At 39.4% G+C, this 25,258-nt stretch overlaps 1 protein-coding gene across 2 annotated transcripts in view; it reads left to right on the top strand.

Annotated features, from left to right (window-relative positions):
* The window catches only part of immp2l (inner mitochondrial membrane peptidase subunit 2), a 532,661-nt gene extending 507,871 nt beyond the window's left edge, over nucleotides 1–24,790 (top strand). For both annotated transcript variants that reach the window (XM_043709514.2, XM_043709513.2), the window contains one exon: nucleotides 18,865–24,790. In XM_043709514.2, coding sequence (XP_043565449.1) covers nucleotides 18,865–19,008 — 144 coding nt within the window. In that variant the 3' untranslated portion in view covers nucleotides 19,009–24,790. The remainder of the gene's footprint in view (nucleotides 1–18,864) is intronic.
* The last annotated feature ends 468 nt before the right edge of the window (nucleotides 24,791–25,258 follow it).

Here is a 25,258-nt window from a genome sequence, read left to right on the forward strand (position 1 = left end):
CAACAAGTAGTTATCAGCTTTAAAAGAAGAGGCTAGGACATTGTCAATGAAAAACCAATTAGTAAAATATATGCAGTGTAAGCAGATATGAATGGAAAGGGCAAAAGTGCAAATATAAAATAATTTTGGAACTGCCGAGTGGAACAGGTTCCACTACCCACATTCTACAACAATCCTACCTCTTGGCACATTTACTGGATGCTGCAAACAACAGCAACCACAACCTGCTAACTGACCCAAGTGGTGACATCCCAAGTTTCAACCTTCCATAGATAATATGGGGAACTTTCAACCTCTTGAGGATGGATCAGGTAAAATATGACCCCATTTGCTTCTCAAATGAGACATGCACGGTAACTTAGTGGTTAGCACTGCTGCCTGACAGCACCAGGGACCTGGGTTCAATTCCAGCCTTGAGTGACTGTCTGTGTGGAGTTTACACATTCTCCCTATGTCTGTGTGGGTTTCCTCTCGCAGTCCAAAGAAAAGCAGGTTAGCTGGATTAGCCGTGGGAGGAAATGGAGGGTTATGGGGATAGGGTAGGGGGCTGTGTCTGGGTGGAATGCTCTTTGGAGGGTCGGTGCAGACTTGATGGACTGAATGGCCTACTTCTGCACTGTAGGGATTCTGTGAGGAAAGTTATGCAAATTATGACTGTAGCCATCTAAGTTAGACTATCAGCCATTAACTGAACACTTACCTCAAAACATTCATTCAGGTAGCATCACAACCTTCACATTGGATTAAGACATGAGTGAATGGTTAACATTAAACTATAACTCCTTCCCTAGCCATATGACAAAATGTTTTGGAATTTATATAATTTTCTTTCAATTTTACACTCTAGTTATTTATAACATACAAGTTTCAAGTGTTTATCAATGTTATATCATTTTTAAAACAAAAACATAAATGTTAGATATCAACCAATTATTGTGAAAATATAATGTTTGAATATAGCACATTTTAAAACTTAAATTTGCAGTAGATCTGTAGTGTACTCAACCATATTAATTTATGCTATCTTGCTGATCATCTGCATTGAAATCTGTTTTGTAAATTTTGCCTTATGATCAAATTTCTAGCATTAAAATTATGCAGATGTAATTGAGACTAAATTGACATGGCACCGAGCTAATTTTTTTATAAATTATAATTCAACTGAACATTAACATAATGAGCAATGAAATAGTACATAACAGTAGAAAAATGAAGCATTAATGCAGAGATGTCACCGAAATATAGAGTCACAGCAATGTACAGCATGGAAACAGACCCTGCGATCCAACCAGGTATCCTAAATTAATCCAGTCCCATTTGCCAGCATTTGGCATCTATCCCCTCTAAACTCTTCCTATTCATATACTTATCCAGATGTCTTTTAAAATATTATAATTGTACCAGCCTCCACCACTTTCTCTGGCACTTCATTCCATAAATGCAAATATGTCGACTATTGCACAAATATTTACGTCTCCTGGAATGCAAAGATAACCTGGCACCAAACATTTCCCCTTCCTCCACACTGAACTCTCATCTCCAACAACAAAAACAGTTTAATGGGCAGACTTCTCACTAAGATGGAGATTATTTAGCTGCCTCTGCTATAGATCCTGACCCCTCCTCCTTGCCCACAAGCTAGATGTGCCCTCTAAGATAGGCATCAAATCACAAATGCCATTTTCTGTGACTGTAACTGATTATTATCCCTCTTGATGCTTCTCAACCCCGCTGCAACCATTAACACATTTATGAGTTAAAAATCACACAACAGCTGATACTTCAGAATAAACCTGTTGTACTATAACCTGATGTTGTGTGATTTTTAACTTTGTCCACCCCAATCCGACACAAGCACCACCATATCATGACATTCATGAGTGGTAGTGAAATTGCTTCAAATGAAATTGAAGGTGAAGTTCTCCCAGCAATCAATTCTCTTCTGGGAAACTCTAAGCATCTATTCTTTCCCTCCTTTTCTCATTCACATACTGACTGTCAGGGAGGTGATGGCCTAGTGGAATTATCATTAGATGACCAATCCAGAGATCTGGGGATAATGTTCTGGGGACCAGGGACTGAATTTAATAAAAATCTGGAATTAAGGTTGTAATGATGATCATGAAACCATTGTCAATAGTTGAAAAAAAGCCTTCTCATTTACTAAAGCTTTTTAGGGAAGAAAACTGTCATCCTTACCTGGCCTGGCCTACATGTGAATCCAAAACTCTAAACCAGGGAATTATAGACCAGTCAACCTGACATTGGTGGTGGGAAAGTTGTTGGAGGGAATTCTGAGGGACAAGTTGTACATGTATTTGGAAAGACAATGACTGATTAGGGATAGTCAACAGGATTACAACAGGATCTTGATCAGATGGGCTGGCAGATGGAGTTTAATTTAGGTAAATGTGAGATGCTGCATTTTGGGAAAGCAAATCTTACCAAGACTTATAAACCTAATGGTAAGGTCCGAGGGAGTGTTGCTGAACAAAGACACCTTGAAGTGCAAGTTCATTGCTGCTTGAAAGTAGAGTCGCAGGTAGATAGGATAGTGAAGAAGGCTTTCCTTTATTGGTCAGTGAATTGAGTACAGGAGTTGAGAGGTCATGTTGCGGCTGTACAGGACATTGGTTAGGACGCTTTTGGAATATTGTGTGCAATTCTAGGCTCCTTCCTATTAGATGGTGTTGTGAAACTTGAAAGGGTTCAGAAAAGATTTACAAGGACATTACCAGGGTTGGATGATTTGAGCTATAGGGAGAGGTTGAATAGGCTGGAGCTGTTTTCCCTGGAATGTTGGAGACTGAGGGATGACCTTATAGTGGTTTATAAAATCATGAGGGGCATGGATAGGATAAATGGACAAAGTCTTCTCCCTGGGGTGGGAGAGTCCAGAACGAGAGGGCATAGGTTTAGGGTGAGAGGGGAAAGATGTAAAAGAGACCTAAGATAGCTTTTTCATGCAGAAGGTGGTACATGTATGGAATGAGTTGCCAGACGAAGTGGTGGAGGCTGGTACAATTGCAATATTTAAAAGGCATCTGGATGGGTATGTGAATATGAGTGGTTTGGAGGGATATGGGCCGGGTGCTGGTAAGTGGGATTAGATTGGGTTGGGATATCTGGTTGGCATGGACGAGTTGGACCAAAGGCTCTGTTTCCATATTGTACATCTCTACATCTACATATAACAGTGTGATTGACTCTTAACTGCCCTCTAGACAATTAGAATTAAGCAATAAATGCTGGCCCAGTAAGTGATGCCTTCACCCTGTGAATAAATAGATAAAGTAATTGGCAGGCATGGGGTCTGGGTCTGCTTGTGCCTAGTGATAGAGAGGGGACACCAGGCTCTACATTTCCATTACAACAGATTTCCATGCCATTTCCTCTGTACAATCAACCTGCTCATTCAACATTGATTCTTGGATAATCTACGGTTTTCTGCAATTGAACATTGAAAAATCCAAAACTACAATCTTTGGTCACATTTGAAACATTCACCAACTGACTTCCAGTTCCAGTAATTTTCTTGATTGTTGTCTCAAGTTGAAACCAGTTGTTCAAACCTTTGGTATACACTTTGACCCTGACTTGACCTTTCCTCATTTTTAGCAAAAAGATCACCTATCTCCATTAAAACGCTTCTCTCCATGACTTAGTTTGTTGCAAAATCACTCATTCATGTATTTGTCCAATGTAAACCTGACAAATGGTCAACCTGCCTTGTCCTGCCCCTGTTCATGGAGAGAAGGAAGGGGACTAGGAATGGTAAATATGACTCAACTCTAGGTTTCTCAACAATTCAGGCAGCATCCAAGGACAGGCTGCCTGAATTGCTGTGCTCTTCCAGCGCCACTGATCCAGAATCTGGTTTCCAGCATCTGCAGTCATTGTTTTTACCTCTAGGTTTCTCAAACCCATTTCCAGCACCAATATTCTTTGCCACTGAGAGATAATGGTGTACCCTGCACTCTCAACCTAGCTGTTCCATTACAGGGGTAAGCATCTCATACCTCCTCCCCACAATGTTCATGGAGTTCTATCAACTTCTAATGGACTCATAGTTCAGGGCACCTCAGGGAAACCATGAGTCCTGGTCTGGATGTTGGACCCTTTTGAAAGATTTGTTTAAAATGGTTACTCATGGTTAAAATGGTTACTATCCCTTCAATGCTCCCCCCATGCCCTCTTTGCTAGTATGCACTATATACAGAACCAAAGGCTCAAGTCTTAAAAGGTCCCATAAAAAGAAACACTCAAACAGAAGTCTTCTTTGAAAAAAGAATGATGCTCTTAGAAATTTATAAAAGTTTCAACCAGCCAATGTTATTCAAAGTTCAATAACAACATCTTTGACCCACTCCGTTCCTCCTAACCTTGTCAAAATAACTGTACGAATGTTGAAAGGGAAAAAAAGTCAAAGAAATAAGAAAAATATATATATTCATAAAGATGTCAGTCAATCAAAACCAAAATTCCAGCTTGCATCAAACAGATCTGTTGAACTAATTCCAGTGAGACCATCTAGAGAAACAGATGTCTGGCCATTTATTTCTTCCGACACTTGTGCCAGACAGTCGAATGATGAATGTTTGGTTAAACTCCAAAACTCTCGTAGTGATCTGTTCAGATAAATAGAAGGTGAGCTTTTCTGCTGACTGCATCTTTAAAAGATTATAGAATATTAACTTTCTTTCAACTGCTTTTTTCAATGTATGGCTATTTGGTCAAGACTTAGAGATGACAAGTAAGGTAAAGATTCTGTTACTTTATAGAACATAGAACAGTGCAGCCCTTTGGCACTCAATATTTTGCTAGCCTTTTATCCTACTCTAAGATCAAACTAACTTCCATATCTTTCATTTTAATATCTTCCGTATGCCGATCCAAGAATCGCTAAATGTCCCTAATGTATCTGACTCTACTACCACTGCTGGCAGTGCATTCCCACACTCACCACTTTCTGTGTAAAGCACCTACCTCTGACATCTCCCCAGACTTTCCTCCAACTACCGAGATCGCTGTGGGAAGCTAGGGAAGTGATTGCTGGGACTCTTCGTGAGATATTTGTATCATCGATAGTCACAGGTAAGGTGCCGGTAGACTAGAGGTTGGCTAATATGGTGTCACTGTTTAAAAAAGGTGGTAAGGACAAGCCAGGGAACTATAGAACAGTGAGCCTGACCTCAGTGGTGGGCAGATTGTTAGAGGGAATCCTAAGGGACAGGATGTACATATATTTGGAAAGGCAAAGACTGATTAGGGATAGTCAACATGGCTTTATGCTTGGGAAATCATGTCTCACAAACTTGATTGAGTTTTTTCAAGAAGTAACAAAGAGGATTGATGGGGGGCATAGCGGTAGATGTGATCTATATGGACTTCAATAAGGTGTTTGACAAAGTTCCCTATGGGAGACTGGTGAGTAAGGTTAGATTTCATGGAATACAGGGAAAACTAGCCATTTGGATACAGAACTGACTCAAAGGTAGAAGTCAGAGGGTGGTGGTGGAGGATTGTTTTTCATACTGGAGGCCTGTGACCAGTGGAGTGCCACAAGGATCGCTGCTGGGTCCACTACTTTTCATCGTTTATATAAGTGATTTGAGTATGAGCATAAGAGGTATAGTTAGTAGGTTTGCAGATGACATAAAAATTGGAGGTGTTGTGGACAGTGAAGAAGGTTACCTCAGGATCTTGATCAGATGGGCCAATGGGCTGAAAAGTGGCAGATGGAGTTTAATTCACATAAATGCGAGGTGCTGCATTTTGGGAAAGCAAATCTTAGCAGGACATATACACTTAATGGTAAGGTCCTAGGAAGTTTTGCTGAACAAAGAGACCTTGGAGTGCAGGTTCATAGCTCCTTGAATGTAGAGTTACAGGTAAATAGGATAGTGAATAAGGTATTTGGTATGCTTTCCTTTATTGGTCAGAGTACTGAGTACAGGAGTTGGGAGGTCATGTTGCAGCTGTACAGGACATTGATTAGGCCACTGTTGGAATATTGTGTGCAATTCTAGTCTCCTTCCTATCAGAAAGATGTTGTGAAACTTGAAAGTGTTCAGAAAAGATTTACAAGGATGTTGCCAGGGTTGAAGGATTTGAGCAATAGGGAGAGGTTGAATAAGCTGGAGCTATTTTCCCTGAAGCGCTGGAGGTTGAGGGGTGACCTCATAGAGGTTTATAAAATCATGAGGGGCATGGATAGGATAAATAGACAAAGATTTTTCCCTGGGGTGGAGGAGTCCAGAACTAGAGGGCATAGGTTTAAGGTGAGAGGGGAAAGATATAAAAGAGACCTAAGGGGTAACTTTTTCACGCAGAGGGTGGTACATGTATGGAATGAGCTGCCTGGGGAAGTGGCAGAGGCTGGTACAATTGCAACACATAAAAGGCATCTGGATGGGTATATGAATAGGAAGGATTTGGAGGGATATTGGCCGGGTGCTGGCAGGTGGGACTAGATTGGGTTGGGATATTTGGTCGGCATGGACGAATTGGACTAAAAGGTCTGTTTCCATGCTGTACATCTTATGACTCTATGACTCTACCTTAAAATTATGCTCCCTCAGTGTTACACATTTAAACATAGAACATTACAGCACAGTACTGGCCCTTTGGCCCTCAATGTTGCACCGACCTGTGGAATCAATCTGAAGCCCATCTAGCCTACACTATTCCATTCTTGTTCATATGCTGATCAAATGACCATTTAAATGCCCTTAAAATTGGTGAGTCTACTACTATTGCAGGCAGTGCATTCCATGCCCCACTATTCTCTGAGTAAAGAAACTACCTCTGACATCTGTCCTACATCTATCACCCCTCAATTTAAAGCTATGTCTCCTCATGCTAGCCATCACCATCTGAGGAAGAAGGCTCTCACTGTCCAACCTATCTAACCCTCTGATTATCTTGTATGTCTCAATTAAGTCGCCTCTCAACCTTCTTTCCACCATGGGAAAAGGTCTCTGGTTATCCACTCTGACTATGTCTCTCATTATCTTATACACCTCTATCAAGTCATCTCCTATCCTTCTTCGCTCCAATGAGAAAAGCCCTGGCTCCCTCAATCTTTCTTCATAAGCCTAACAGCATCCTGATAAATCTCCTCTGCACCCTCTCTAAAGCTTCCACATCTTTCCTATAATGAGGCAACCAGGACTGAACACAATATTCCAAGTGTGGTCTAACCAGGGCTCTATAAATCTGCAGCATAACCTCGCGGCTCTAAAATTCAATCTCCCTGCTAATGAAAGCTAACACACCATATACCTTCTTAACAACCCTAATAACCTAGGCATCAACTTGGAGGGATTCATGAACATGGAACACAAGATCCCCCTGTTCATCCACACTGCTAGGAATCCTGCCTTTAACCCTGTATTCTGCATTCAAATTCGACCTTCCAAAGTGAATGACTTCACACTTTTCCAGGTTGAATTTCATCTGCCATTTATCAGCTCAGTTCTGCATCCTGTCAATGTCCTGTTGCAACCTACAACAACCCTCCACCCTATCCACAATTCCACCAACCTTTGTGTCATCAGCAAACCTAGTAACCCACCTGTCTACTTCCTCATCCAAGTAATTTATAAAAATCACAAAGAACAGAGATCCCAGAATAGATCCCTGCAGGACACCACTGGTCACTGAGCTCCAGCCTAAATACTTTCCATCGACCACCACCCTCTGTTTTCTGTGGGCCAGCCAATTCTGGATTCGGACAGACAGATTTCCCTGCATCCCATGCCTCCTTACTTTCTGAATGAACCTACCATGAGGAACCTTATCAAATGCCTTGCTGAAATCCATGTGCACCATATTCACTGCTCTACCTTCATCAATGTGTTTTGTCACATCCTGAAAGAATTCAATAAGGTTGTGAGGCATGACCTGCCCCTCACAAGGCCATGCTGACTATCTCTAATCAAACTACGGTTTTTCAAGTAATCATAAATCCTGTCTCTCAAAATCCTCTCCAATACTTTGCCCATCACTGACACAAGACTGACTGGTCTGTAATTCCCAGGATTATCCCAATTCCCTTTCTTGAACAAGGGAAAGCCAAAGGCACAGCAATCTCTTCCCTCGCTTCCTGTAGTAACCTCGGGTATATCCCGTCTGGCCTAGAGTGTTTATCTATCCTTATGTTTCCACCTGTTCGAGCATATCAGTCTGTTTCACATTGTCCTCAGAAAAGACAAGGTCCTTCTCAGTAGTAAATACTGAAACAAAGTATTCATTAAGGACCTCCCCTACCTCCTCCGACTCCAGGCACAAGTTCCCTCCACAATCCCTGATCGGCCCTACCCTCACTCTGGCCATCCTCCTGTTCCTTGTTTAAGTGTAGAACGCCTTAGGGTTTTCCTTAATCCTACCTGCTAAAGCTTTTTCATGCTTCTAGCTCTCCTAAGTCCATTCTTCAGTTCCTTCCTGGCTACCTTATAACCCTCTAAAACCCTGTCTGATCCTTGCCTCCTCAACCTTAAGTAAGCTTCCTTCTTTCTCATGACTAGATGTTCCACATCCCTTGTTATCCAAGGTTCCTTCACCCTACCATCCCTTCCTTGCATCAGTGAGACAAACCTGTCCAGCACTATCAGCAGGTGCTTCCTAAACAACCTCCACATTTCTGTTGTGCATTTCCCTGAGAACATCTGTTCCCAATTTAGACAGCCCAGTTCCTGCCCAACAGCATTGTAATTCCCCCTCCCCCAACTAAATACCTTCCCATGCCATCTGCTCCTATCCCGCTGCATGAGTATGGTAAAGGTCAGGGAGTTGTGATCACTAAGACCGAAATGCTCTCCCATTGAGAGACCTGACATTTATGCTGTGAACTATTCCATCTGACATTTCTATCCGGTTGTAACTGCATGATCCCTTTTTGCCAACTAATCCAGTGTGCATTATGTTTACAACCAATCAGCAAAATAACAAAAATGACAAGCCTTGAAATGCTCATGAGAAAGAAAACACCCAATCAGAAACTTGCTTTGAGAAAAATGAGCGCAATGAGTAGGCATGGCGAATGAGTTGGGTGAGAGTGGTTCTTAGAGGTGAAGGTTAGAAAGTCTAACAGTCTTTAATAGAACCAAGAACCCAGAAAACGAAGATGGGGCTTCTAAACCGCCTGCCTTAACATTTGCTTGACTTCACAGTCACTTCGAAACTGCTTCTGGTGGCTGATGGGCCTAACTGAATCCTGCCTTCATGGTGGTAAAATATCCCATGTTCGCGGCATTTATATTGAGTCAGACTTGCTTCATTAGCAAAATGTGCATTGTAAAGAGTGGGCAGGCTTTTGGAGTCAGGAGGTAAACTCCTTGCATCAGAATGCCCTTCCTCTGCCTGTTGCTGTAGCCACAGTATTAGTAGAGAAGTTCTTGTTAGATTTCTAGTGACCGTGATACTAAAGATGTTAATTGTTGTGTGATGATTGCAATGCTATTACTTTGAAGTCTTAAGCCTGAAGTTAGTTTTTGCCTTAGTTTTAGACTTTGCCTTTTCCTCAACCAGTCTGTCTTGCACCCAAAGTCACAGTGTGTCATTGAGCCACACGATAAAAGAGTGACTACAGTGACATTGATTTGTAAAGAGTGACAGCTAGACTCTTTCTTGCTGGAAACATCACAGTCTAATATATATACATCAACCCTCCTAGTTTCTTATCAGCCCAAATATGAATCTTATCCAGATCTTTCTACATGTGGACATGAACTGCTTCATTAGCTGAGGAATTGAATCTCTTCACCCAGCTGTGCTCCTTCAAGACCCTCCTTAAAATTACTTAATTTGACCAAACTTTTAAGAAATCTACTCAGTTACTTTTTTTTCTCTCTTAAATTTTGTTCAATTATACTCCCTGTGAAGAATTGAAAGCCTTCTTAAAGACATTAAACAAATTTTAGGTATAATTTCACAAGCAGGGAAAGTCTATCTGACAGATAAGCAAATCACGGAAACTTAAATCTAATTTCGGCAGTGTGTTTAGTATAATTTGTTAAAAATTGGATGGAGTTAGACAGATAATACATAAATAAATAATTAAAGTGAAGACGTCAACCATTATAATCCACTATATACACCATCTTGTTTTCATTTATTATGCAGATTAGTATCCCAGCAAAATAACTGCTACTTATTCTTTTCAACACAATAACATCTGGAAATGTTTAACAGAATTAAGGAAAATCCAAAGGGTTTTACAAATATATTAAGGACAAAAGAGTAACTAGGGAGAGAATAGGCCCCCTCAACGATCAGCAAGTCAGCCTTTGTGTGGAGCCGCAGAAAATGGGGGAGATACTAAACAAATATTTTGCAACAGTACTTACTGTGGAAAAGGATATGGAAGATATAGAATGTAGGGAAATAGATGGTAATACCTTGCAAAATGTCTATATTACAGAGGAGGAAGTGCTGGATGTCTTGAAATGCATAAAGGTGAATAAATCCCCAGGACCTGATCAGCTGTACTCTAGAACTCTGTGGGAAGCTGGAGAAATGATTACTGGGCCTCTTGCTGAGATATTTGTACCATCGATAGTCACAGGTCAGGTGCCGGAAGACTGGAGGCTGGCTAACGTGGTGCTACTGTTTAAGAAAGGTGGTAAGGGCAAACCAGGGAACTATAGACCAGTGAGCCTGACGTCGGTGGTGGGCAAGTTGATGGAGGGAATCCTGAGGGACAGGATGTACATATATTTGGAAAGGCAAGGACTGATTCGGGATAGTCAACATGGCTTTGTGCGTGGGAAATCATGTCTCACAAACTTGATTGAGTTTTTTGAAGAAGTAACCAAGAGAATTGATGAGAGCAGAGTGGTAGATGTGATCTATATGGACTTCAGTAAGGTGTTTGACAAGGTTCCCTATGGGAGAATGGTGAACAATGTTAGATCTCACAGAATAGGGGGAGAGCTAGCCATTTTGATACAGAACTGGCTCAAAAGTGGTGGTGGAGGGTTGTTTGTTTTTCAGACTGGAGGCCTGTGACCAGTGGAGTGCCCCAAGGATCGATGCTGGGTCCACTACTTTTTGTCATTTACATAAATTATTTGGGTGTGAGCATTAGAAGAACAGTTAGTAAGTTTGCAGATGACACCAAAATTGGAGGTGTAGTGGACAGCGAAGAAGGTTACCTCAGATTACAAACAGACATTGGAGTGCAGGTTCATAACTCCTTGAAAGTGGAGTCACAGGTAGATAGCATAGTGAAGAAAGCATTTTCTATGCTTTCTTTTATTGGTCAGAGTATTGAGTACAGGAGTTGGGAGGTCATGTTGCAGCTGTACAGGACATTGGTTAGGACGCTTTTGGAATATTGCGTGCACTTCTGGTCTCCTTCCTATCGGAAAGATGTTATGAAACTTGAAAGAGTTCAGAAAAGATTTACAAGGATGTTGTCAGGGTTGGAAGATTTGAGCTGTTGGGAGAGGCTGAACAGGCTGTGGCTGTTTTCCCTGTAGTGTCGGAGGCTGAGGGGTGACCTTATAGAGGTTTACAAAATTATGAGGGGCACAGATAGGATAAATAGACAAAGTCTTTTCCCTGGGGTTGGGCAGTCCAGAATTGGAGGGCATTGGTTTAGGGTGAGAAGGGAAAGATATGAAAAAGAGACCTAAGGAGCAACGTTTTCACACAGAGGGTGGTAAGTGTATGGAATGAGCTGCCAGAGGAAGTGGTGGAGGCTAGTACAATTGTATCATATAAAACGCATTTGGATGGGTATATGAATAGGAAGGGTTTGGAGGGATATGGGCTGGGTGCTGGCAGGTGGGATTAGTTTGGGTTGGGATATCTGGACGGATTGGACTGAAGGGTCTGTTTCCATGCTGTACCTCTCTATGACATTAGAAGGTAAAGGAAAAGCAAGTTGAGTGCATCCCAGTTTATGAGGAGAGAATCAAAATTGTTATTGTAATATTATAGGTAATGTTTAGGAGGTCTGACCAAGTCTGAAAAACAGTTTAAAACCTTATTTTAGCTGGCGTGGTGGCTGTTCAGCCAGTTTTGTCTCGAAGCCCATACATTTTATCTTGCAAGCCCCATTTAAATTTATCTGTCCTGTCTCTCACTCTAACTGGGAGTAGATGATGTGAGAACCAGTGGATGACTGTCAGACCCTTGGCTGGAGAACAATTCTTTTGGAGACCTAACATCATGACCCTTGATGTAAGGATCGTGCTGGTCTCTGAAAACAATATCAGAATAAAAGGAGAGAATAAATGGGGAGGCCCAAGGATCATATAGCACGACCCAAAGGAGCTCTCCAGCTCACAAATATTTTAAAAACTAACTTTCGCCCAGCAAATTCTGGCCATTGTTGTTGCCTACCACCAGATTTTACTGGTGAGTTCGGTACCAAATGGTTTCATGCAGTTGTGTTACAAATACTCATCATCTGATCAGGCTGAGACTTGGACATCTTCATTAAGAGCACTGCTAATCTTGGGCAGCCTCCACACTACTGACATTCTGGCAATTTAAATGGTAGGGGTTTCCATCTTGTGCCATTTGGCCCTGTCCATTTCTACCAAGTGGACTAGGTTCAAATCAGAGCTGAAAGTTGATTAAACTAGAACGTTTTCTATAAAACATTAATTTTTCAAGGTGTGTTACATAAAACGTTTATAAAGTTCAATTGTAGCTACATCTTATGTGGAAATGTAGGGTTAACTTCTGAATAATTGAATTTCATAAATAACAGTTTAACTGTATTCTTTAAAGCATTCAACTTCTGTCGAATTCTTTGCATTTTTGTCATTGAATAATATACTCTAGAAATATTAATGTAGAAAGAACCATAAAAAATCTTAACTTGCAATGTTCTTTGCATAATCTGTGAATTGCTATTTTTATTTTGAGTACAATATAATGTTATCCATTTTCCAGAATTTTAACCACGATAATAAAACTAATACATGTCATTCAGTTCCTTGTATAAATTTTGCTGGAAGAATATTTTTGAAAGTCATTTCAATGCCATGCTGCATGTTGGAGTAGTGCAAATGTAATCTCCCTTGAATTAATATGTTTACACTACACAAGGTAATCTGAATTATTATTAATCTATAATGACATCAGATTAAATGTGTAATTGGGAACATGACGAGTTAGAAAATGTCCTTGAGGCAAAATCTAAAGACAGTTGAGTTTTTGCACTCTGTATTTGCAAAGTGGTGTTTGGGATGGAATAGTTCTATTCTTTATGGGGCTAGACATTTAGTTTTGTGAGACCAGTGTTGTGATTTTATTATGTACAATAGCATTTCAGTAAGTACTTAATACCTGCAAACACTAATATTATAACATAGATAAATCTCAAACCAAATATTGAAAAAAACAAAGATGACTAACCAAGTTGCTATTCTTTTTCATTGTCAGTATTTCAGTTGATTGACACACTACATACTCATAAGTTGCATCATCTGCAGATGCACTGAAAAAGTTCACCAAGGCTCTTTAGACAGTACCTTCTAAACCTGCAGCCACTACTATCTATAGAGCAGAGTTAGTAGATACATCTGTAAGTTCTCCAAACCAAACCACACACCATCCTGACTTGGAAATACTGTTCCTCCAGTATCGCTGGGTCAAAATCCTAAAACACTAAAACACCCTCAAAATTGCGTTTTGGGTCTACCTATACCAAATGGGTTGAGCGGATTAAGAAGGCAACTCAATGCCACCATCTCCAGGGCAAACAGAGATGGGCAATAAACAGTGATCCCCATACCCCGTAAATGAATAATGACGTTTCATTTGAATCTTTAGCTTTTCAACAAAATATTTGAAATCTGAACCTATACCTGAATGCATGGTATTCAGGAGAGATAGGGAAGGAAAGAAAGGAAATGCAAACAAAGTACTACAGATTTGGAAGATCTGAAATAAGAATATGAAATGTGAGAGAAACTATGCAGGGTTGTGGCAGTATTTTGGGAGAGCGAAACAGGGTTAATGTTCAGTTCTCTGCTACTGAAAGGAGGTAGATATTTGATGGTTTTTAAGCTTTTGAAAAGGGGAAAGGAACAAGTGAAATAAAAAAAACTAGTGAAAGACTAGAAAGCAGAAGATTAAATTCAAAGGTGTCATGAAACAAAAGGCAAAGGGAGTGTAATGGTTGCTCCAGGAAAAAGGTTAATAGCAGAATGCATGTTAGCTCTGACTGAAAGCAAAAACATGGAAACAATATACAGACTAGCACTTGAGAAAAGAGAAAAAAGTAAAAATGGTGTACAGAGTTCATGGAGTGACATTTTGAACTTTGAGAAGAAGGCTGCAAAATGCCTAACTGGAAAATGTAGTGCTGTTATTCCAAATTGCAGCAGACTTCACTTGAAACATGGAACAGGATTGGGTTGGAAATGTGAACATGGAACAAGATGGTTTATTGGAATGGCATGCAGGCAGAAGTTTGGGGTTATGCGTGCTGACAAGGTGGAGGTGTTCCTCAAATTGGTGACTGTCTGAATTTTATCTTCCCAAAATAGTGGAGACTGCATTTTGAACAACTAATACGGTAATCTGAAATGGAAGAAGTAGAAGTATATCACTGCTTCGACTGAAAGGAGTGTATGGGGTCATGCACAGCGAGGGGGGAGAAGGTAAAAGGTCAACATTTACATCTCCTGTGATTAGATGGAAAGGTGCCATGGTACCAAATTGAGCTTTGTGAGATGTGATAGAGGAGTGGACAAGTATATCTCAGACAGAAATGTACCTGCAGAATTCTGACAGAGGATGGGAGGGGAAGTGAAGATGTGTTTGGTTGTGGCATTGTGCTGGAAATGGCAGAACAGGTACAGAATGATCCTTTGAATGTGAAGGCTGGTGGGGTGAAAAATGAAGTCAAGGGGAACTCTATTCTGTTCTTAGGAAGGATGGGAAGGAGTGGGGTTCTAAAATTCATTGCATGAGAATGTGGTGAACGTAGGGTCATAAGGAGATTAGGCAGTGATTTAAAGATAAGATATTTGCAGTGTAACAAGGAAAGGAAAGAGGACTGAGACTAGCTTAGTTCTTCTTGCAGAGAGATGATACACTACAAATATTTTATCTTTAGATCACTGCCTAATCTGGTGGGCTGAATGGTCTCCTCTGCTGTAACTATTCTGTAAGTCTACATTGGACAAATTATAGCAGAGACTTCAGTTCTAAAACTGTTAGAGCTGTTTTTAGTGGAATAAACTTCCCTGTTAAATTTAAACAATGTACTTCGTGAAGGAATGAAAGTGTAAAGCAGAAATTGTTTTGTTATTGTGTTTTATTGTCAGTGAGGATTTCATCAGTTCTGAAGGGAATAATGGATACCCAGGGGTTATTAGTGAATAACTTCCAGAATATTTTTTAGATGGTATCGTGAAATGCAAGTATGAAACTTCATTTTGTAAGCAATATCTGAGCAAAGCGATGAGGTTAAATCAGCGGTTGTACTGGCACTTTCATGTCAATATAAAGCAGTTTTAGATGCATATTGAAAGGGGTTCTATTTGATGTAAGATCCCATTGTAATCCAAACTCATTTTTAAGCTAGGCAGTCTGAAACATATGCATGGGAAATTTCTCACATCTATTTGCAATCATGCAACCTACAAAATAGCTTGGGAACTTTTACGAACATTGTCAGTCCACTTCCAAATGTGTGCAAGTTTCATTGAAGATGATTTTCTTGCATAATGGATGGATGTTGAGCTGGTATTATAAGTGCAGTCTGGTGGTTATGCATCACACTTTCCCGATATGGGATTGATATCTACAGTATAATTGCAGCCACGTATACAGACATGTTTATTTTTTGTCTATTATTTTTGCTATGTCATTGAAGAAGATGGCTGTTCAGTGCCTCTGCTTCCTGCTTACTATCAGGTATTCTCAGCCAGGCCTCTCCATTTATACAAACTCATTGAAGAATTAATCATTATGATGTGTCAATTGAAGGCATATTGAGTGACAACTTTCTAATTATGTAAAAGTGATATCTGTTATGAAATAATCACTGAAACAAAACTGAGTGTTTTGGGACTATCACAGCTGTACACTAATTAGATTGGTAACTAAATTTGCTTGGTAGAACATGACTATTGAACTAGATTAACAGGACCATCATGCAATAAATTGAAATGAAAATGAAATGACTCAAATGTTGTCATTTTGAGCTTATTTATGAATACTTTCAATTAGCATAAGTTCAATTCATTTAAGAGTTATGGGCACCAGTAAAGAGTACATTCTTTCTGTGCACTACTATTTTTTCATTTCATTCAGGATGTGGTGGCTGATATCTAATGAGCAGCAGAGTGCCAGTATTTTTGGATTCAAAAAGAAGTTTTAATAATATTTTAGATTGAGTGTTTCAGTACCAGAAGCTGGCATTGCTGCCTTTACTAATTTTAATGAAAAATGTAGTGTCAGATATGAAACAGTGAAATTCCACTACTCTGTTCCCTAGCTACTTGATCATTTTTTGGTTCTAAGCTCGTTCCTGCCAGATTTACAGAACACAAGTGTTCTTAAGGTGTCAGTAAAGATCTTAAGTGAAGAGACTTTGATTGGACTTAACCAAAGTTTGTAATCAGCATAAATATATAGTATATTTCTGTTAATTTGGGACATAATAGCAGACGTATAGGATGACATATAGGAAATTATGAATCCAGTGGTATCATAGCTTAAGATCAAAATCCACTATGGAGTAAATTTTGAGAGAATTCCAAAATTAAGATTGTTTGATAGTGATGTTTGGTACTGAAAATAGATCAGTTTCACTTTTGATGCCCTGCATTAGGAAGAAGTTATGGTCCTGAATTAAGAGGATGAACAGTTTCATTTCTGATGCTCAATACACTTTCCTTAGAAGGCAAACACTTAGGGATATGGGCCATGAACAGCAGGTGGGACTAGTTTAGTTTAGGATTATGTTTGGCATGGATTGGTTGGGCCGAAAGGTCTGTTTTCATGCTGTATGACTTTATGGCTGTATAACAGCAAGCATTATGCCAAAGGCACTACTCCATATAAAGATTTTAACTACAGTTTCTTTATTATTCAGACATCAATTCTGTCAAAGCTAAGAGTCTTAACTTGATGTTTCAAGGACTTTTATTGCTATTGCATTGGATCGATCATTGATTAAAATAGTAGCTGATGAGAAATTTAATTAGATATATATGAATAATAATTATTTTGAATGCAATAAATGTGATTTATGTGCAATGAAAATACTTTTCAAACTGAATATTAATTGTAATAATATTTTTTTAAAAATATTCAGCTTTAGAATTCAACATAACTGTAAAATTAATGAGATACATTTTTCCCTCAGTCTTAAGTGAATGGCACCAGCCATTCATTACACTCACACATACCCGTAAGATTCCCTATCAGATTTTTACTGAAACTTACTGCAATAAGAGAATTAACATAACAGAACCACAACCATCTGATGGAGGAGCAGTGCTCCAAAAGCTTGTGCTTCCAATTAAACCTGTTGGACTATAACCTGGTGTTGTGTGATTTTTAACATGACAGATGTTTCACGTTTTCATACATGCAGTTTTCCATTATGGAGTCATACAGCATGGAAACAGACTTTTCGGTCCAACTTGTCCACACTGACCATGTTCCCAAACCAAACTAGTCCCACTCGCCTGTGTTTGGCTCATATCCCTCCATACATTTCCTATTTCTGTACCTGTCCAAATGCCTTTTAAATGTTGTAACTTCACCTGCATCTACTACTTCCTCTGGCAGTTCATTCCACTTATGCACCACTCGTAAAAGTGTTGACCTTCCAACATGTCCTTTTTAAATCTTTCTCCTTTCGCCTGAAAAATGTACCCCTGGTTACCCCATCCTAGGGAAAAGACCCTTGCCATTCACCTTATTTGTGTCCCTCATGATTTTATAAACCTCAATAATGTCACCCCTCAACCTCCTACACTCCAGTAAAACAAAATCCCAGCCTATATTTATAACTCATATCTTCCATTCTGGCAACATCCTGGTAAATCTTTTCTGAACCCTCTGCAAATTAATAATATCCTTCCTATTGCAAGGCAACCAGAACAGTACACAGTACTCCAGAAGATGTCTTACCCAAGCCCTGGACAACCTCAATATTACATCCCAACTCCTATACTGAAAGGTCTGAGCGTTGAAGGCAAGCATGCGAAATGCTTTCTTAACCACCCTCCACCTGTTACGCATATTTCAAAGAATTATGTAGCTGAAGCTGTAGGTCTCTCTATTCTACAACATTACCCAGGGCCCTACTATTCATTATATAAATTCCGTTTTTGTTTTACCAAAATGTAATATCTCATATTTATCTAAATTAAACTCCATGTGCCACTCCTCAGTCCATTGACCCAATTGATCAAGATCTCTTTTTAAGCTTAGATAAGCTTCTTCACTGTCCACAATATCACCAATTTTAGTGTCATCCACAAACTTACTAAACAAATCTCCTGAATTCTCATGTAAATCTGTTTAAAAAAAATGACAAACCAAAGCGGACCCAGGACTGATACCCGTGGAACACAGCTGGTCACAGGCCTCCAGTCTGAAAAACAACCTTCCAGCACCACTCTCTGTCTCCTAACGTCAAGCTAATTTTGAATTGAATTGGCAAGCTCACCCTGAATCCCATGTGCTATAACTTTACTAATTAGTCTACCAAACGAAGAGATTCCTGTTTCAAGCATGCAAACAATGAAAACTAGAAAAGCCAGGTTTGAGATAAAGGAAAAAAAACCATGAGACATTCTCACTACATACTAAAAGTGAATAGAAAAGAAAATGTAACGGCAACATTAATATTCATAAATTATGTTGTTTATTTTACAGGTTTCCCTTGGACTAGTTCATGCCCGTGCTTCACACATCATCTGGCCTCCCAATCGTTGGATGAAATTACAAACAGATCTCCCCGTGGAGCGAAGGCCTTTGTTGATTGAGGGCAATGAATCGGTGGATGGGACGTCCATTTAGCACTGAATGAAGAAAGCAAGCTTCCAGCTTGAAATTGAATTGATCCAGTAGCTGCTGGAAAAGGAAGATTGCATTGTGTTGTTCTGTAGCGTTGTATATTCCATACACTGGCCTTTCCCAAGCCATAAACACTTGTGTTCTACATTGCAAAATTCATTATTACACAGACTTTATTGAACACTTGCCATAATTTTTAGTTGTTTTTCTTACGTGTTTTGAATGATTTCACTGCCTATTGAGCCAAAACTCATCTTGAATTTAGGATGAAATATAAATGAAAGAGTTAATTCCAGTGGAGACCTGGGAGGACACACTGCAGTTTTACCAAGGAAGCCATTAATATACCCTTGATGTTATTGAGATGATGTCAGTCTAGAACCAATAGATTAGGGCCTGAAAATCTCTTATGATCAGTTTGCCAGCGTAAGTGTGGACAATTACAGTTAGCACCTTTCCTCACCTAAAACAAGGAATCTTGTCTCAAACTTCTGGGAAGTTAAGTTCAAAGAATGTCATTTGCATAACTGGACCAGACTGAGATACGTTTACGTTAAAAGAGCAGGGTCCTCTATCATGCAAAAGGCTAAACAAGTTTTGATCTTATATGTAATACAGGACCCATTCTGATGAGAAAATGTAAGAAATATTTCTATTTTTGCATTCTTTAGAAGAGCTCAAAACATGTCCCCCGCACCTCACCCTGCCCATTGGAACTGGCATCTTTTTCATAGCACCACCATTCCTGATGTAAGTAAAGTAGATGCATGATATGTAAGCAGCCCACCAGAACCGAAGGTCCAATCTACATCTGCATGAATCCTGGTAGCATCAGGATCAGACCCAAATTCTGTCTTGGGCATGAAAGAAAACTTAGTTTCACTGCAGCCCCAAGAATATCATGGTCTGGGACTTTTGGGAGGATTTGGTTTTAGCGGACTTTATATAGAAAGTCATTTCATTCATGGCTCCTAGCTCAAAACCTAACTTAGGAGGAAATGACTATTTTCTCTCTCTCTACTGCTGATGAAGGTTTCAATCCAGTTCATCATGGCTGTAGGTTTGCAACTCACAAAGGTCTGGAGTTTACTACAAATTGGCATGCATTTTGGTATCTTATAACAAGATTTAATTAGGGAGTAGGTAAAGTAGGATACTGCTGTTGGGACATAATTGAAAGAACCTTACTTTCTTTGAAATATGCAGCTTTGAAACCAAAGATTACTTAATATTGAATTGACATTGGGTGATACAAGGGAATAGATGCTCCATCCCCCAGCACTGACACTCCAATTTCCTACCCTATTGCCACTGATACAAAGTGTAACACTGAATATTTTTAATTTTTGTCACATCAGAGCAGATCTGAATTAGACTCCACTGCAAGATGGGGTTTTTTTCCACTATTTCAGGCAACTACCCTATTCAAGTAAAATGTTTCTTCAGAGCTTAGAATGTTGTGGCAGTGAAGGCAATATGCTTGACTCAAAAAAACAAATAAGTAAGAATGAGCCCTTGCAATCTTTTATCAAGATAACCAAAAGCATAATTCTTCAAACAGAAACTTCCTTGATCGAGCAGATTCTGAATGACAGTAACATTGAAAAGGATTTGCAGGCTCCTAAGTCATGACATTTTTTAGAAACAGAAGATTTGAGGCACAGACAGAAGTCAGTCAGCCCATTGTGCTCTGAGCCACCCAAGAATGAATTATGTGACTGAATTCCACTGACCATTCCTTGATCCGTAATTATATAGCTTGTGATATTTTATTCCTTTTTAATGTAGTAATGGTTTCTATCACCCTCTCAAGCAATGAGCTCCAGATCTTCACCACCTTCTGGATTCAAAAAAATGTCTCTTTAAACTTTTCCTGTCTGTCCAACTATTATTTTAAATCTTTGTCCCTTCTCATATTTGACTTCCCTATTATGAGATCGAGGTTCTATCTACTACAATTTTTTTTATAATTCTATAATATCTTGCCCCAGCATCCTCTGTTCAAAAGAAAATAATTCTAACTTTTTCAGTTTTTCCACATAACTAAAATTCTTCATTTCTGGCAACACATTTTAAATCTTTATATACCTGAACCAAAAGTATTTCATCCTTCCTGTAATATGGTGACAAAGTCCCTGTAGTACTCTGTATGGTGTATTCTAACTTGTCCTTGATCAGAGTCGATATTTCTATAATTTGAAGCCTTCTTGATTTTGCATTATCTGTATTTTATTCAGTGTGAGCTCAATTTATTAATATGTTCTGTTCTTTACTTAAAATTCACTGGATTGCCACGTATTCTCAGTGGTTCAACTATAAATCCATGAGATGTCATGGCAATCTTTCATACAGCTTGGAAAGATGCCAGGTTTGATCCCTGTAGTCTCAGCTGATGACAGCAGTGCAAAATCATTCTTAACATCACCCAGGGAAAAAATAACCAGAGCAATAGAAACCAGGATTCCTTATTGTCTAGCAACTCCTGCTGGAAGTTTGCATGTTGGATGCAACTATAGTGAGACCTGCTATGGTGGTATTCTTGTGTTTCATGTTAGGATCTGAACTACAATTGTCCAATAAAGAAGGTCATACTTTAGACATGTCAACACAGCTAAATATAATTGTTCATAGATTTGTTCTAACTTTTGAAATGCAAATTTGACTTAAGAAGTAAACTCCATGGAAAGCCAGTGAAACCTTGAATGGCATTTCACATTAGGTCACAAAGGAGTTACATAGAAGCACTATGAAATTTTTTTTTGTGTTCCTTCTAAAACTGGCAAACTAAGGAAGGTGCATCAAATCTTTTATTCCCCTTATGAGAAAGTCAAGGCTAAGGCAGATAAGATAATTACAGTTAAGATAATTGGTCTGGGACAGATCAATGTGAGATCTTTACCCATCATAAATTTTGCAGGGAAGCAAAGTATCTTTGTATTGTAATTGATATCAAATTATTTCTGGAAACTTTAGCAATTAAAGTGGTTAAATGGCCTAATGCTGAATTGCCCTATTCAAGTAGAGCAAGTGGGGCAGCACAGTGGCTCACTGCTGCCTCACCGCCAGGGACCCAGGTTTGATTCCTGCCTCAGGCGACTGTCTGTGTGGAGTTTGCACATTCTCCCCGTGTCTGCGTGGGTTTCCTCAAGGTGCTCAGGTTTTCTCCCCCAATCCAAAGATGTGCATGTCAGGTGAATTGGCCATGCTAAATTGTCCATTGTGTTTGGAGCATTAGGCAGGGGTAAATGTAGGGTAGTGGAATGAGTCTGGGTGGGTTACTTTTCAGAGAATCGGTGTGGACCTGTTGGGCCGAAGGCCTGTTTTCATAATCTAATCAAAAGTTATTCTAACCCCATTTTCCTACTATGTAGAGGTTCTGGTCTTGGACTGGGGTGGACAAAATCAGAAGTCACATAATAGCAGGTTATAGTCCAACAGGTTTATTTGAAATCGCACAAGCTTTCAGACCACACCACCCTGTTCTGTATCTGTAAAATCTTCCGTACTTTTCTGTTTTGATAGCATCACCTTGATAAATTGTCATGATCTTTCTATTTTATTTAGTTTGTTCAGTATTGAATTACTTATTACACTCTCTCATGCACTCTCTCTTTCACACATGCACACTCTCTACAGGTGCACTCTCTCACACACACACAAACATGTGATCTCTCATACTCACACACTCTCACATGCACTTGGGGTGAATCATTTCATCCAAATCGTTTTGTTTATTTGCAGATACATTCTATTTTGTTCAAAAAACACACAATTTATCATCACAGTCAGTCAATATGGCATCTTATAAATTCCAGCTTTCGGAATAAAACCAGCTTGATTCCAGGTTAAAACTCTGAGACAGATTCTGAACAAAGCCCCACACCTACAATTCAGTGTCTGACCTGAGATGTCACCTTTTGTGTGTTCCTATCGCTCTGCCTGATTGTCATGACAGCACAGCACTGACATTGACTTTACGAACACATTTCATACCATCTAACACTCTTGGTCACCTGCAGAGACTTATTATCTGACACTCAACTCACACCAGTTGTGTGATCTTTTGATCTCTCTGCCCTTGATCTCTGCCTATAAACTCTGTGTCTGAGTGTCCTTCTCTCTCATTGAAGGACAAATAGACAAAATATTTTCCTTGGGGTGGGGGAGTCCAGAACTGGAGGTGTTGGGCTTAGGGTGAGACGGGTAAAATATAAAAGATACCTAAGGGGCAACGTTTTCACTTAGAGGATGGTGCGAGGATAGAATGAGCTGCCAGAGGAAGTGGTGGAGGCTGGTACAATTGCAACATTTAAGAGGCATTTGGATGGGTAGATGAATAGGAAGGGTTTGGAGGGATATGCGTCGGGTGCTGGCAGGTGGGACTAAATTAGGCTGGGATATCTGGTCGGCGTGGACGGGTTGGACGGAAGGGTCTCTTTCCGTGCTGTGCATCTCTATGACTATGACCTCACAAAGGGCCTATGCTCTGAAAGCATGTGTGATTTCAAATAAACCTGTTGGACTATAACCTGGTGTCATGTGACTTTTGATTCTGCCTTTTTCCTTGGATTGAACTGTTCTCAGACAGGGAGAAGGAAACACAGGATCACCAATTCACTCTGCAGTGGGGAAGTACATTTCCTTTAGGTTGATCATGGACTGGTTTGCATACTGGCCATCAAACTACACGATGTATGGTAATGAATTAATGTTCAAGGGAAAAAAAACTAGTGTTAAATTTAATTATGGTCTTTTCAGAAATTTGAAAACTAAGATTAACCATTTAAATGTACCAGGTAAAGTTTCATAAGTTTATCTAATATGTTAAGTATATGGTCAATTGTTTGAAACTCTAAAATTGAGGCATATCAATTTTGGAAACAGAGAATAATCGAAGGTTTTTCTTTGAAGATGTAATATTGAACAAAGAAGGAACTCTGATTTTACTTTGCCCAGAGCTCTATTAAAGACATTGTGGCACTTACGGATTCCATAAAGTGCTTTGTACCAGGAAGCTCATGCAAAATAATGTTATCTCTTATCATCAGTCTGAGTTAGGAAATTTTGCAGCCATACTTTGATATTTTTAGTAATCTTATAATGGTATTTTTGAAGTAATTGATATTTTTAATCTCATAATTTAATGCTATCAGATCATGAGCATATCCTTGGCATAATGAAAGTTGCCTTTTCTTTAAGTATTGCTTAAAAGTACACATTTTGCAGATGCTTTTCATCTTGCATTCATTGAGATAATTTGAAATATCAATTTTTTGGGAGTGAGGGAATGAATATATAAACTGTAAGAGAGGAGAATGGTGATTGGAAGCATTGCCATGGAAAATGCACCAGCTAATAATGATTGCCAGTTAAGTGCCAGACCTTGTTTAAATTTTAAAGCAGGCAGGTTCACTCTGATTAGACATGGCACTGTCCTAAGAATGAACCACCGAATGAGTTGAAACAGGCACAGTGCATCTACATGCTTGTTCTATCATTCCAATGTATTCCTATCCTGTGTAGCTTCCAGTACACAGAAATGTCCCATACTGCGAGTCCAACTAGCAATCTTTAATCAATAGTCAGAGTAATGCTTCACTTACTCAGGATTATCCAGCACGATATTCCTCTCCTATTTTTAAGTACACATACATGGAAGCAATGACCAGTACACAAAAGGTGATTCACAGGGTATGCAAGAGGTGTTTGCCTATGTTTACAAATGAATATTGAAAGTCAATGCAATTCTTGGAAACTTCATGCAATTGTAAATAAAAATGTGAAAACAAACTGATGTTTCATTGTTGTACACCATTCTACTTTAATATGTTTGTGAAAAATATCTGTGATGGCATATAGGTAAGTATTATAAATTAATAACCCAAATGTTCCGATGGCAGGTAGTCATTGGAACAACACAAACTGAAGTTATCTGTTGGGAAGATATGGAACCCTAAACACAACAGACTGCACGGAAATTGCCTGGGAAATTAAAGATCTGATTGGCAATTTTACATCTGGAACCCTCTTAGAAAACCCTTAAGATCAAAGAATTTGGAGGCTTACAGCTCTATTAATAGTTATCCAGGAAAAGATACATGATTAAAAACTTAGTTTTAATACCAGGGTAACTGTTAAGATGACATCCCAATTATCAATTTATGACCAGTGCTCCTCCCCTAATCGATCACCATCACCCTATCACTCTCTTCCCCCCCCCCCCCCCCCCCCCCCATAGCACTTACCTGAGTGT

This window comes from Chiloscyllium plagiosum, unplaced genomic scaffold, assembly GCF_037043375.1.
Source record: "Chiloscyllium plagiosum isolate Xiang-an unplaced genomic scaffold, Cpla_swu_hap1 HiC_scaffold_19, whole genome shotgun sequence".
NCBI lineage: Eukaryota > Metazoa > Chordata > Chondrichthyes > Orectolobiformes > Hemiscylliidae > Chiloscyllium > Chiloscyllium plagiosum.